The sequence below is a fragment of the Lagenorhynchus albirostris genome, chromosome 1 (genome assembly GCF_949774975.1).
Source record: "Lagenorhynchus albirostris chromosome 1, mLagAlb1.1, whole genome shotgun sequence".
Classification (NCBI taxonomy): Eukaryota; Metazoa; Chordata; class Mammalia; order Artiodactyla; family Delphinidae; genus Lagenorhynchus; species Lagenorhynchus albirostris.
In genome coordinates, this window is record NC_083095.1 from 164107937 (window position 1) to 164123078 (window position 15142).

The 15142-nt window shown below is 54.4% G+C and overlaps 1 protein-coding gene across 5 annotated transcripts in view; it reads right to left on the bottom strand.

Annotated features, from left to right (window-relative positions):
* ZNF710 (zinc finger protein 710) overlaps positions 1-15142 on the bottom strand; it is a 63841-nt gene that overhangs the window by 1519 nt on the left and 47180 nt on the right. For 4 of the 5 annotated variants that reach the window (XM_060158604.1, XM_060158589.1, XM_060158598.1 and 1 more), the window contains 4 exons: positions 8707-10195; positions 5756-5947; positions 5093-5267; positions 1129-1221 (listed from right to left, as the gene is read on the bottom strand). In XM_060158604.1, coding sequence (XP_060014587.1) covers positions 1129-1221; positions 5093-5267; positions 5756-5947; positions 8707-10167 — 1921 coding nt within the window. In that variant the 5' untranslated portion in view covers positions 10168-10195. Of the gene's footprint in view, positions 1-446; positions 1222-5092; positions 5268-5755; positions 5948-8706; positions 10196-15142 lie in introns of those variants that run through there. The other variant, XM_060158624.1, reaches the window with a different exon arrangement.

Here is a 15142-nt window from a genome sequence, read left to right on the forward strand (position 1 = left end):
CTGACTCTTGGCTGTCCCCATCCTCAAAATGGATACTTATTAGACCTTAAATAAGAGGAAAACTCCAGGCCCCCACCCCTACATAGGCCCTCCTTGGCCTCCTTAAGGACAGCCCCTCTTGGTCCCCAACGACCCCATCACTGGTCCCCCCACTCAAGGGGCCTCCATCTGTCTTTGTTAGTGTGTGTCTGACGCAAGGCATGTCCTGGCTTTGTCGGGGGACCCTGGGGTGGTGCCCCACTTCGAGACAGAACTGGATAACAGTTTGCTGAAATCCACTTTAGGGACGCCCACTTCCAAACAGGGCTGTAAGATGCGAGGCTTCTGGGGGTCGGCTGGAGAGGACGGTAGCTGGGGGTTGGGCTACACCCCGCTTTCCTAAGGCCAGGACCAGGCCGCATGCACACCTGGCTGGAGGAGAGAGCGGGAGGCACCAGGAGGTAGAAGGCAGAGGGCCCTGCCTGGCTGTCCATGGACAGGGTGGGGGAATGGGCTCTGGGCCTGGGCTTTTCGCAGCCCAGGGGCCGGTGGGGGGTAAGGGTGGGGGGCAAGGCTGACCAGCACAGGAGCTCAAACATCCCTAGAGGCAGGAGAGGGTCCAGAGGAGAAACAAGACATGGCTCAAGAGATCTCCCTCCAGTGACAGGAGCCCCGAGGAGCCATCAGGATGGCCCTGCCCACACGGGCCGCCCCAGCTCTGCTGGGCTTGGAGAGACTAGAGAACCTATGCCCTTGTGACCTGTCCCCAGACGGCCCCCATCTGCATTTCTCCCACAGCAGCAGGCCAAGGAGACCCAGACCTGGGCCTCCCGTGTTACCCTTCCTTCCCTAGGATGCCTGGGGCCTGTGCCTGGTTCACAGCTGAGGCCAGTAGTACAGTCTCCATTTGGTCTACAAGTCCCTAGTGGTGCAAACGACTGAGTGGGAGGGAGGGCTCAGGACAGTGGGGCAGTAGCTTGTTTTTCAGCTGCAGGAGGTACAGCCTGCAGCACATGGGTCTCCCCCCACGCCCCACGCCCTCCTTGCCCCGTCCTGGGTGGCCTGGCCTGTGCTATAGCACGTTGTAGTAGGCCATCTCTTTCATGGCCTGTTCGGTGAGGACGCTGGCCTCGGCGCTGCTGTCCACACCGGCGTAGGCGTAGGCGTTCTCCTCGAAGTCCTCGATCTCCTGCTGGCTGTCAAGCTCGGAGGGGTCGGTGCCCGTCAGCTCCATCATGGGGTCTGCAAGAGAGGGCACAGTTAGGCCTGGATGCTGCCTGTGGTCACTCCCACACGGGAAGCAGAACTAAAGAAGTCATTGCCAGTCACTGCTTCCAAAAGACTCTCAGCTGCCTCCTCTGCCCTCCTGCCCTGGGAGGCCCCCGACTCCCGTGGCTTCTCAAATGTGTGCCGAGTGGGTACAGGCTTGGACTTGAACTCTTGGGGTCATCCCTCTCTTGCACCTCCTGAGTCACTAAGCCCTTATTTATTCTTCGCAACATTACTCATTAGTCTCCTTTGCCATATGAAAGCCTCCTGTACTATATCATGTCTGCAATACCACTCGTTTGGCACCTACTGTATGCCAGGCACTTCACATATATCATCTCATGAATGCTCACAGCAACCCCGTTTAGGAGATCAAAAGGAAGTTCAGAGAGGTTAATCACCTTGCCAAAGGGCACCCAGCAAGTGCTGTTGTTTTGATCCACTGTGCAACTCTACCTCACTTGGCTGGAGGGCGCTGTTTCTCCTCTGACCTGGCGCCAGTTCTACCCAGTGGTATCCTCAGGCCTAGCTCTCCAAGGCCAAGCACTCAAGGTAGGTTAACAAAGACGATGAGATAAAAACTCTAAGAGGCCTCTTGTAATTTTATCAAATTGAAATCTTTTATAAAGCTCTTACTGTTGGAACAAAAGCCAGATAGAAAACTCCACAAAGGAGCTTGGGTGGGGCTGCCTTCCAATGAGTTATGGAGGGAGGGAGGCCCAGGGTGTGACCTGGGGACCTGGGAGTCTTGCTGGCAGGGACTGTGGCTGAGCCCCAGTGTGCATTCTGCCCCTGTCCATCTGGGATATGTGATGTGTGTTTGGGGAGAAATGGACCCCAGCCCAGGGGTAGCCCTGATGAGTCTAAGGCAGGGTTTTCCAACCTTGGCATTATTAACATCTTGGGCCATAATTCTTTGTTGTGGGGGACTGTCCTGTGCATTGTAGAAGGCTTCCCAGCATCCCTGGCCTCTATCAGCGAGATGCCAGTAGCATTGCCCCCGCTGTGACAACCAAATGTCTCTAGACATGGCCAAATGTCCCTGGGGGGCAAACTCACCCCCAGTTGAGAACCACTGGTTGAAGGGTAATCCCACTCATTGCCAATGAGTGGCTCAGGGTTAGGGATGGGACCCAATTCTGGCCAGTGAATCATAAGGAAAGGCCGCTAGTGAGTTCTTAGAATGTTCTTATTAGTTTCACAGAGCAAAGGAGAGCAGGCTCTTACTCTTCCAATGGAGGTGAACAAGGAAGCATATTGCTCTAAAGGCCACTGGCAGCTATTCTGCGACTATGAGGAAAAGCACAGCTAATAATGTGGACAGAGAGAGGGAGCCTCACCCTGTCATTGTTGAGGGGTTGAATCAGCCAACTTTGAAGACAGCCTGGACTACAAGTCATTTCTTAATTTATTGCTTTATTGTTTAAACCAGTCTGAATGGGGTGTCTCTTACTTGTGCCCATAGCATCTGACTTTATAAAATGAGGCCAGCTGTACCAAATCTCTTTCAGTTTAAATTTTATTTATTTATTTTTTTGTGGCCGCACGCACCACACGGCTTGCGGGATCTTAGTTCCTTACCAGGGATCAAACCCCGGCCCTGGGCAGTGAGAGCATGAGTCCTAACCACTTGACCTCCAGGGAGTTCCCTCAGCTGTACCAAATCTTATAGCCCCTAGGCACTTTCTTCCTCAAATCCTAGTGCCACACCTTCATACCATATAGTTGATTAAAGACAAGCTAAATAAAGACCCTGGGAAAATTTCTACCTCTGGGTCTCTGTTATCCTCCCAACCTCCCTTTATTAACTCTATTTGGCCTGTCCAGTTGGCCCCAGGGAATACTCTGTACCATTTTTTACAAAGATGTTGATCTACCTCCTGAATTACAGTCCTATCGTTTATTGGGTGGTTCCATCTAGACTGTAGGCTGCCTTCCTCCTGCACAAATGTCAAGCCTGAGCTTCTCAGACCAAGGTTATACGTGAGTGGTGGGTGGACCTGGGCCCCAGCCATTCCCGTGCCAATCCCTGCTTTACTTTCTGTCATCTGGTACAATCAGGAACAAAGCAATCCTAGGCATCCCTGGTCAGGTGCTGACCTCAGGTGGAAACAGCTTAGGCCTTAACCACCCCCTGGGAGCGAGGTGTGCAGGGACAGCTACTTCCAAAAGGACCAGTCCTGCTCTGGTCCCTCCTGATGGGTTAGCTACCTGGCATGTCCACTAGAGTACTGGCTCTCAAACTCTACTGCGCATAGAATGAACTAGGGTGCTTAAAAAAAAGTCCGGATCCTGGGCCACACGCCAGATCAGTTACATTCGAATCTCTGTGGTTGAGACTCAGGCATCAGCATTTTAAAAATTCTCAAAGTGATTCCAATGTGCAGCCAAGTTTGAGAACAGTTCTCTGGAGTCTAGGTCAGAGGTTCTCGAAGTGAGGTTCCTGACCAGCAGCTTCGGTTTGACCTGGGGAACTTGTTGGAAACGTAAATGATCCGACCCTACCCCAGACCCACAGAATCAGAAGCTCTGAAGGTGGGACCCAGCAATTTGTTTTAACAAGCCTGGAGTGATTCTCATGCTCCCTTGCTCAAGTTTGAAAACCATCACTTTATTCAATACTTCCTCAAACTTTCCGGTGCAAACAAATCACCTGGGGATCTTTTGGAAATGCAGAGCCTGATTCAGCAAGTCTGGGGTGGGGTGGAGCCTGCCACTCTAGCAAGATCCCAGGTGATGCCAATACTGCTGGCCCTAGAACCACATTTTGGGTAAGAAGGGGCTACAGAGCAACTATATGCAGCCAACAGCGTTTCATCCTCACCCAGAATGGAAAACTGATGACACCTGTTTCTGCCAGAACACTCCCGGCCATTCACTGCTCCAAAACTAAATCAGGGTTATTGCAGCATCCCCCAGCATCCGATTGACTCCTAGAAAGTAACCTCACATGGCAAGTCAACTCACCCGGTGATTGTCGGGGCACATTCCCAGCTAATTTGTCTCAGAAGGAGCACCAGAAAGTCAAATAGCTCCAGACTATACAAGGAACCTTCCTGAAGTGTGGTTGGCTTCTCCTTCCTGTAGGATCTCTCAAGTGCCTCCTCCCCATGAGAGGCCAGAGCGACCACAGTTCTTCCAGTACTGACCAGTGTTGAGGGGAGCAGCTATCACTAACATGTAGGGATGTTATAACCAACAGCCAATGAAACCTCCACCAACTGCAGAGGTAAGGACACTTCTCCTGAGTATGTGGGCTACATTCTTTTTGGCAGGCACTAGGAAGAATGTGACTGATTGTATATCCCTTTTTGCCTTGGCGACTAGGAAGCTCAGGGCTCCCCTCTGCATGCCCATAGGACCTCCCATGGTGTACTTGGGGTTGTGACCTCACCTGGCTCTCCCTTATCTTTACAGTTGCCAATTTTCCTTTTGTTACTTTCTTTCCCATCCATTTAAAAAAAAAGTCATCTCTCAGTAATGATCTTGCATGAGTTACCTAACTTCTCTGTCCTTCAGTGCCTGCATCTGTAAAATGGCGATAATAACAGAGCCAACCTCACTGTGAGGGTTACGTGAGTTAATAAAGGCCTGGCACACAGCACTCAACAAGTTATTTTTATTATTGTTTATGTGAGCCCTCGTAAGTCCTCTGAAGAATACACAAATATCCCATCATTATCACCATGGTGACCCTCCAGGGTGCTCCCTCTCCAGACCTGAGCCCACCCCAATGAGGTCTCAGGCCTGGCCAGCCTCCCCACTCCCCTCACTGGACAGGAGGCTCCTGAGTGTGCCATGACAGTACCGCTCCTGCTCTGTCCACTGCGTGTGGCCCACCCACCTTGGCTGTCCAGGCCGATGTCCATGACGCCGTGCTTGACCTTCATGTGCCGGCTCAGGTTGCCCTTGAGGTTAAACTTGCTGGAGCAGTAGGGGCACTTGAAGGGCTTGCTGCCCGCGTGCAGGTGCATGTGGCCCAGCAGGTTGTACATGCGGTTGAAGGACTTCCCGCACACCTGGAACACACCCCACCCGGCCTCATCAGCCCGGGAACCCGCGCTCTCCGGACCCCCAGCCACTCCTACCTCCACGGCTGGGCCGGAATCCCATCGGCTGTGGACAAGCACTCACTTCGTCCTTTCCTATGTGACCCCAGAGGCCGAGGACTGAGCCACTCCCTGCTGGTCACCGTTCCTGTGTGTCTGCCCCACGATCCCTGAGCTGAAGCTGTCAGAAACCCAGGGCTCGGATCTCCGGGTGCACTGAGTCTCGGGTCGGGGCTCTTTCCCTGCGGCTGTACCGTTACCTTCACCCCCTCCTCCAATTCTCAAAAAACAACCTCAGTAGCTTATAGGACCTGAACCCTCACCGCCCACCCCAACCCCCAGAGCCCAGGCAGTTTCACCCAACCAGGGCTCCCTTGCCCATACCGGGTCCCGGCTGCTGCCGTCATGCTGAGGCCACTCGCGGGGAAGTCCCACCTGGGGGCCCGAAGGCCTGGTACCTTGCATTTGAATGGCTTCACGGGCGAGTGTACAATCATGTGGGTCTTGAGGGTCTGCTTCTGCACGAAGGTCTTGAAGCAGATGTGGCACTGGTAGGGCCGAACGCTGGTATGGATCAGCATGTGCCGCTTCATGTTTGCCTGCAGGGTGAACTCCCGGCCACACACCTCGCACTTGAACTCCTTCACACCCTGTGCGGGGTGGGAGCGATGGTCAGGGCCACACAATGGACACAGGCTCTGGAAGTGCGTGCGTGCGTGCGTGTGTGTGTGTGTGTGTACCACAGGGTCAGTGCTTCTGGGAAATGACTTCCTGGGGATGTTCCAAACAGGGGCCACTTGTTTGAAATGCCCCGGAGGATGTTGGGGAAGAACCATTTACTATGGAAAGCATTCCAGTGATAGGGAGAGATCGGCTGAGTCTTACTGTTCTGACCCATACACCTGCTGTCTCCTGCCCAAGAGGGCGGGTGGATTTGTAGGTCTGTACCAGGGCACCGAGGCAAGCGTGTTCGTTTGCACGTTAATTCATTCATTAATTCATCAACCATTTACCAGGCACCTGCTATAAGCCAGCATCACATCAGGCACCAGAGGCCTCTGGCCAAGAAGTCACAGCCTTAGCCTGGGGGCCTGGATGGCTTCCTGAGATCAAGATGCATGTATATATTTTTCGCCTCAGTGCTGTCTCTCAGTGGTCTTTTTGGTTCACAGACCCCTTTGAGAGTATGATTAAAGGTATGAGCACCCCAGGAAAAATGAAAAAACATTCAGGTCTGTGTAGAATTTAAAGAGTTCTCAAACCTCGGAGCCCGTCCACGACCCCTGAGAGTGTATTCTAAGCTTCTCTTGTGATAAGAACAACCTGTAGCTCTTGTGGAACATAAAGCCTCTCAGGCCCCTCCCTGGAGATTCAAATTCCCACGAATTTTTAATCCCAACAGGTTCCGCAGGTGATTCTTATCACTGATGGACTTTGGAACACAACCCCAGGAGACAAAGATTCCAAGGGAAAACCCTCTGGTTTGGATGGTCAACATGTTTTCCATGGTCTGGAGGTGACCCCCAGAGCAGGACAGGGTGCTGTGTGCACAGGAAGCACAATGTATTGTCTGGGGAGAAAAGTGAGGACAAAAGTTCCTAGAACCCCAGTAATTCAGTAGAACTCCAGTGGCACAGACACATTTCTGTGGTCACAGCTGCTGTCCCAACTGCTTGTTTGGTACAAAGTTTCATGTTATAATTTAATAGTTCCCGTGTCTATTTCCCTCAGCAGACAGGCTGTGTCTCCTGTCTTGTATGCTTGCCTGACAGAGCGAAGATGATGTGTATGACCACGAAGGGGCCCTGCCCTTTGGGATGGTGTGAGCATGTGTAAACTGAGGCTGATAATGGGAATGTTTTCAATTTTATCAGCCTCTGATTTTTGCTTTTGCCTTTTCTTCACAGTATTATTTCTCTTTTAACACTTTGTGGACTTGTGGGGATTTTTAAGTCTCCTAGTAGAGGAGAAAGATGGCAAATATATAGCACATGTACTTATCACTTTGCACTCTCCCCACCCTCAACCCCTGCAACCCCCAACTCCCCGCAGGCGGAAAGAATCAATCATCTGGTTTTACAGCTGAGCCCAGATTCAGCTTCAGAATCCTTCTTAACATTACACTCTAGGTAGCCACACCAATTGAATGAGGAGCACCTGCAATGAAACCTAAGAATCACCTCTGCTCCAGCAGAAAGAGCTCCCAGCGCTGGGAAAGGCTGGATTCTCGGCCTGGCAGGCTGTTTCTTCCCTACTCACCGTAGTGTCCACTGTGAGAGATAAGGACATGAGTTTGACCAGGAGTGTCTCTAAGTCCGCAATTATGGAGAGTGGCAGCTCTAGGCATGTTCAGCTTCAAAGAGTGAAGTTGGTTGGATTTGGGGTGGAAACCATGGGTCAGGACAAGTGCCAGAGTGGGACTGTGGGACCTGAGAGGCCTCATTCCCCTTCTGGACGTAAGAGCCTCTTAAAGGAGGTGACGTTGGCTGAAAGGCAGGGTGGCCAGTGGACTGAAGGAAGAGGAAGGTAGGGGAGAACTGGTCAAGTTTATGTCTAGGGACACAGTGGAAAAGGACAGTGTTGCTCCACCTTCTGTCCCCACAAGCCACTTTGCTTCATTTTGTCATATTCTAGAACCAATTGTACTTTTCCATAGCAAATATTTTTCCTTACATCTATTCCCTTTTTTTTTTTTTTTTCCGTTACGCGGGCCTCTCACTGCTGTGGCCTCTCCCGTTGCGGAGCACAGGCTCCGGACGCGCAGGCTCAGCGGCCATGGCTCACGGGCCCAGCCGCTCCGCGGCATGTGGGATCTTACCAGACTGGGGCACGAACCCGTGTCCCCTGCATCGGCAGGCGGACTCTCAACCACTGCGCCACCAGGGAAGCCCACATCTATTCCCTTTTAAAATGAAATATATTTAGCATTTTCCTAAAGGGAAGGCACACAGCTTTTGATAGACTCGTGTAATTACAGGGAGCAAAGGAAGCCCTCTGAGCTTCTGACCATCTATCGCATCCACCTCCCCGTGGCACCCTGGCCTCTCTCCGGCCTCGGTCCTCCCAGCCACAAGATAGAGAATCAGCGATTCTCCAACTGTGCTCCTTGGGTCCTGCAGGGGTTCCTCAAACATTTCAGTTAAAAAGTTTTAAAATAAGTCAAGTTTTACTGTTTAAAAAAACTAATTTCAATTACATTTTTTTCTAACACTCGTCAAAAAAATATAACTATAAAAATGAGAGATGTTCACCACCTAAAAGATCTCAGGCAGTGCTTCGGGAAGCACTGGATGAAAGCACGGCAGGAGGAGAGGGCAGAGCCTCAGGCCTGGGGCCAAGCCCCCGGCGGGAGGCGGGGGGAGACCCCAGGGGCCGGGCCCTTGCTGGGGGAGGCCTGTGGCGTCCTTACCTTGTGGGTGAGCGAGTGTTGCTTGAGGTGGTGGATCTGGCTGAACTCCATGCCGCACTCGGTGCACACGAAGGGCCGCACGTTCTGGTGCTTGAGCATGTGGTTCTGCAGCTGGCTGCGGTAGTGGAAGGACTTGTCACACTCGAGGCACTGGTAGAGGGTGGGGCCCTGATGCGAGGCCAGGTGGCGCTTGAGCTGGGTCAGGGTGGAGAAGTCCAGGCCGCACTCGACGCAGACGTGGCAGCGGCCGCTCTCGTGCTTCACCTCGTGGGCCTTGAGCTCGCTGGGGTAGGCGAAGCCGCGGCCGCAGAAGTGGCAGCTATAGGGCTTGACCTCCGAGTGCAGCAGCATGTGGCGCTTGAGGTGGCTGGTCTGCGTGAAGGCCTTCTGGCACACCTGGCACTTGTGCGGCCGGGTGCCCTGGTGCGTCAGCAGGTGTGTCTGCAAGTGGCTGGGCTGCTTGAACAGCTTGCTGCAGTGCGGGCACGAGTGAGGCTTGATGCCATTGTGGCCCAGGATGTGCGTCACCAGGTTGTACTTGGATGTGTAGGACTTCTCGCACATGCGGCACTGCCAGCGCTTCTGACGGTCGCCTGCCTCCACCAGGTACGAGTCGTCGATCTGCACGTTGATGTCCAGCCGGTCCAGCTGGGCCTTCTTGTGGCGTTCCACCGTCGAGCCGGCTGCATCGGCCTCAAACTCGCCTGCCTCCTGCCACACGAAGCCCTGTTCCGGCTTCACGGGCTCCGGGGACTCCATGGTGGGGGCCTCAGGGTCGCTCAGGGGGGCCAGGTGCGGCGGCTCGAAGCCACACTCCGTGGGCAGCGCCTCCGGCCCGGGCAGCACCATGCTGGGCTCGGGGAAGCCGTCCCGGGCTGGGTCAGGGAAGTGGGGGTCGAAGGGGGCTACGTCCAGCTCTGGCCGCGGGGTTCGGGGCAGGTGCCGCAGTGTCCGGGGCTTGCGGCTGAAGACGCTGAGGTCGATCATCTTGACAGCGCTGCTCTGCACCAGGGCCTCGCAGCCGCCACTGGCCACCTCGGTGGGGGCCTCCGCTGGGCCCGCATCCTTGTCGTCGCCGGGCACGGACACCTCGTAGACCTCCTGATCCTCTTCCTCCTCCACCTTCTCAAACTTGACCTTGGGCACCAGCCGCACGGGCGGCCGTGTCTTCCGCCGGGTGTGCTTCTCGAAGGCTGCCTCCACCTCCAGCACCTCCTCCTCTGCCGGCTCCTCCAGGGCCCGCCCGTTGCAGGCCAGCTGGTAGACATCTGGGCCCGGGGCCCGGGGCTCCCCCATGGCCGCCCCGGACAGCTCCGGCCCCAGGTCCGGGTAGAAGGCTTCGGCGCTTATGGTGGCTCCAAAGAGCTCATTTTCTGAGACCAGGCCCAGCACAGCGGCCTGAGCCAAGGACAGCACCACCACGGCATCCGTCTGTGTCCCTGAGTCCATGAAGCCCTCCATCCCGTGGCGGCTGGCTAGGAGGGCATCGCTGCAGAAGGAGAAGGGAACGTTAGCACTGCCGCTCAATGTTGCGCAGACAGACAACAGACAGACAACAGACAGACACACTCAGCAAGGGCTCAGCCAGTTTTGGGCGTGTCTGTCCCTGACGCCTTTCTATTCCTGCCTTGGGAACAGGGCACGCTTGTAATTATGGGGAGCAATGATAACCCTCTGTGTATCTGATCATCGCCATGTCCTCCATCTCCCGGTGGGATCCTGGGTAAGCCCTGCCCCCTTGCTGACCTCAGTCTTCCCATCTGTGATACAGGGTGGTTGGATTTCCTCAGTGGTTCTCAAACTATGTTCTGCATGTCCTTCAGGAGTTCCAAAAAAAAAAAAAAAAAAAATCGGATCCAAAATTGCAAAATATAAAGATTCTGCTATTTTAAAAATCCATCTACTCAAATGTAATATATACCTCATTCCTACACATTCAGTAGGCCCACTGGCTTTGTTGCCAAGGTATAATTAATTTTGCACAGACCTTGAGACTGTACAGTGAGGTGTTAAACAACTGTCACCATTTGTAACGGCTTGGCCATGTGAATGTGGTCTTTTGGGTTTTTTTTTTAATATATTGAGCAAAAACAAGGCAACACACAAAAATCAACTAGGTGCCGAGGCCGATCTCAGACAGCAGCTACCTCCTGTCAGCCCTGATGCTAAATGACTATGCCCATCACAACAGGTCACTGTTCTTGATTAGCTAAATGTTAGACATTTAAATACCTAAATTTATACCGTGTAAAATATAGCTTGTGGGGACTTCCCTGGTGGTGCAGTGGTTAAGAATCCGCCCGCCAATGCAGGGAATACGGGTTTGAGCCCTGGTCCGGGAAGATCCCACATGCCGTGGAACAACTAAGCCTGTGCGCCACAACTACTGAAGCCCGCGCACCTGGAGCCCATGCTCTGCAACAAGAAGAGCCACCACACTGAGAAGCCTGCGCAACGCAACAAAGAGTAGCCTCCGCTCGCCGCAAATAGAGAAAGCCTGCGCACAGCAACGAAGACCCAACGCAGCCAAAAAAAAAAAAAAAAAAAGATATTAGTGGGTTTAAAAAAAAAAACATGTATAGCTTGTGTCTGATTTGTACACTGGAATTCCATGTGAGATCTGATTTGAAAGAAGGGCTCCATGATGGCTACCAAGTTTGAGAAAACTGGCTGAAATGAATGCTAAAACTGGCTCCCAGGGCTTCCCTGGTGGCGGTGGTTGAGAGTCTGCCTGCCGATGCAGGGGACACGGGTTCGTGCCCCGGTCCGGGAAGATCCCACATGCCACGGAGCGGCTGGGCCCGTGAGCCATGGCCGCTGAGCCTGCGCGTCTGGAGCCTGTGCTCCGCAACGGGAGAGGCCACAACAGTGAGAGGCCCGCGTACCGCAGAAAAAAAAAAACAAAAAAAAACTGGCTCCCAGGTTCACAGCTATGCTCTCTGATCCAACAGGTGTTTCTAAAAAAAGCCAATGAATCCACCTATCAGGGTCCAACCCCCGGTGCATCAGCTTCCTGCCTTCATAGAGGCTCCAGGTGCACCAGTGCCCTCCGTGTAGCCCGGCCTTTGCACAGGGATTCTCCCGCCCAGGTGCCCTTTCCCCAACCCCGGGGAGCTGCCAGCTCCTCCCACCAGCGCCCCAGGCTTCCCTCAAATTCCCCCTGTTCCTGGGGCTTCCCAGCCCTCCCTGCCAGCCCGGATGTGGAAGGGCCTCCTCCCTGGCCTGGGATACTCATCAGATTGTACCCCGCCTCCGGCTCAGTGCCCAGCACAGCACATCAGAGGCACCCCATAAGGAAGGGGAAAGGAAGACAGGACTGGGGTGGCTCCTGCCTGCCTTGCTGGCTCTTCTCCCAGGGCCAGGGTCAGGTGCATGGCCGGCGGCGGCCCTTCCTCAGGAAACCAGCTCCCGGCCTGGTGCCTCCCTCCCCCCACAGGCCAGAGGAGCTTCCCCTTCCTGAAGCCGGCTAAAAATAAAATACCCCAGGGAGGAATTTAGCCTCCTTGAAACAGACACTAAAGATTAAACTATTAAGCTTAAACCAGGGCTCTCATGGAAGGGGTCAGATGGAAGGAAACCTTTGGGTCCACCTGGAACAGGCTGGGGGGTTAGCCCTGATTTAGAGCCCACCTCCCACCCCCTGCTGGAAAGAGCACCCAACTTGAGCTTGGCCTCAAGTCCCAGCTCTGTCGTGTACAAGTGACTAAGCAAAGTCACTTCAAAGTCACTTCTGCATCTCAGTTTCCCTGTCCAAAAATGGGGATGGAAACACCTACCCACGGGAGCGTTGTGAGAGCCCAGAGGTCAGAACGTAGATGAAGGGGGTTCGTTAATTATAAAGCCCTCACCAAATGTAAAGAGTCACTATTATTTATCTGCCCAGATCTCTGGAAGCAGCCTTTTCTGATGAAAACCACAGAGCTAAGAAACTTCTCCATTCTGGGGCCCGAAATTCAAGCAAAGGTTTGGGTGATTCTGTGACAGCCTCTAGAGACTAAGAACTCATTCACTGATTAGTGCAGCAAATATTTGCTAAATCCCTGCTATGAGTCAGGCCCTGTGCTTGGAGATGTAAGGGAGATGAGGACACCCCTGTGGTGTCCAGAGATGACCCCTGTGCCCACCGGAGCCCCTGTGGGGGAGCATCACTGCCTTGGATGGCAGCGGCCCATCTGACACAGCGCCCAGCAGCACCCAGCAGCAGCCCTCGTGTCTGCTGTGGGTTTGAGAAAACAAGCAGCTCAGCACTTTTGTCTAGACTTCCTCAAAGGCAGGGCCAGCGGAGGGGAGGGACTGACCCTCAACAGCGGAGCCTGTGCTAGGACTTGGCCCTGGATTCTAAATTCAAATCTGGACAATATCCTTTTCTAGCTCAGGTATATCCTGTCACATCCTGAGCCTCAGTTTTCCTCATCTCTGCGGAGGGGGATATAGTGCCTGAGTCCTGGGGTGCTGAGGAGATGAGATGAGGATGCCAGTGGAAATGTTAGTTCCCTCACCTGTGCTCTTCTTCTGGCCCCAGTCCCTGGCACCACCCCTCTTCTGGCAGCTGAAGGGAACGGGAGCAAAGAAACCCATAACATCACTCTACTGGCAGATGAGTCGGCGAAAGAGTCAGCCAATGTCAGCCTGTGGGAGCTGGAGCACAGGTCTGCTGTGGTCCCTTACACGGAGGGTGATCATGTAACATTCCATCCCTGTTAGGAGGGACCTTCTAAGAGTGAAAGGGGCCACTCCCAAGGCTCACACCAGGATCCCAGGTGCAAGCCGAACCTGCCCTTGGCCACCACGCGTCCCCCTCCTGCAGGGACAGGTGGCAGGTTTCACTTTGGGGCTGAGGACTGGAGCCTGTGCCTGGGTGTAAACGGGGACCTGCCCACAGTCCTTGCTCTCAAGGGGTTCGAGCCCACGTGCAGGGACGCAGAGGTGCCAACAACTAACCACAAAGGTGGTGACTGAGTGCTCACCAGGTCCCAGGAAAGCCATTTCATCCTGCGAACAATGCCATGGGGGCGGCGTGGGGGTGGAGGTAGTGAGCGCCACACTGCACAGCCCAGGAATCTGGGGCATAAGTACCAACAGCAAGCTCAAGAGTGCCCTGGCAGTGAGGGCAGAGCTGGGTCAGCACGCGGGCCCCATCCAGGCTCCACTGCATCTTCTGTGCAACCTGGGAGGTCACGTCATGGCTCTGAGCCCAGCCTCCTCAGCTCCCAGGTGCTGCCCTGCCCCCCTCAGGCTCCCAGGAGCCAGCAGCAAAGCTCGGGCAGGCTCTGGGCAAACCGCAGCGTAAAGCCTCAGACCTGTCCCTGCCTGGCTGGTCCAAGGCTCCGGCCGGACTGGGGAACTGGGGTCCCCCTCGAGGGCAGCCACAGCCCTTCCTTGGGTCTCCACTCAGAAAGCACTTTTTCCTGGGAGCCTCCATCAACCCATCTGCCCAGTCAGGCCCCTGCTTTCTTTTACTGGGTGGATACTTGCCTGACCAGACACATATCACCCTGTAAATACATGTTTAAGGGGCTTATGGGGCTCAGTGTTCACTGGGGCAGCCAGGCAGGCTGTGTGTGTGTGTGCTCATGTGTGTAGGAGGGGCTCTGTTTGTTGCGGCAGAAGAAAGACGACAGAAGGAAGAACGAAGACAGAGGGAATCTAATTCACCTGCGTTTCGCATAGGTGTCAGTCCGCCTATCACACACAGGGCCGGGGAGTGGGAAACTGGTGGCTCTGCAACCCTGGTGCCATTATTCCCCCTCCTCCTGGGCCATCTTTTTGGTCCCCCCCACCTTCTCAGAGGCCACAACTCTCCCGTTTTATGTCCTGGCACAGGCTGCCCAGGGCAGGACGAGAGCCCGCCAGGTGCGCCCCACCTGTGTGCCAGGGCGGGCCCCACACCTCAAGGACCCTTTTGTCATCTTCCTGGGCCCCCCGTGGCACCTCCTTTCTCAGGGCAAGGCCTCTCTCCCCCCTCTTGTGCCGCGGGTTCAGAACAAAAGCTCTCTACGATGTCCAAGAGAAAGGGGAGCTCAGACCGCCCCGGGCTCTGCACAGCCTGGACTATGAGATGAGGGGCCATCAGAGCTGATGCAGCTCAGCCTCCTACCAGGACACCCTCGGTCTCCAGGGTGGAGAGAAAGGAAACGGCAAAGGCAGGGAAATAGAGGAAATGGAATCACTGCCTGATTGTAGTTTAAAGACTTGCACTGGGAGTAGGGGGAAGGGAGGCCATAGCAGAAAGCGAGAGAGAGAGAGAGAGAGAGAGAGAGAGAGAGAGAGAGAGAGAGAGAGAGAGAGAGAGAGAGAGAGAGAGAGAGAGAGAGAGAGAGAGAGAGAGAGAGAGAGGAGAAGGAGAGAGAAGGGCTGTGGAGGCCAAGAAACAAAAGCAGGGGAGGGGGAGGGGAAGGAGTAGAGTGGAAAGAGAGGAGGGGACTTTGTCAGTGAC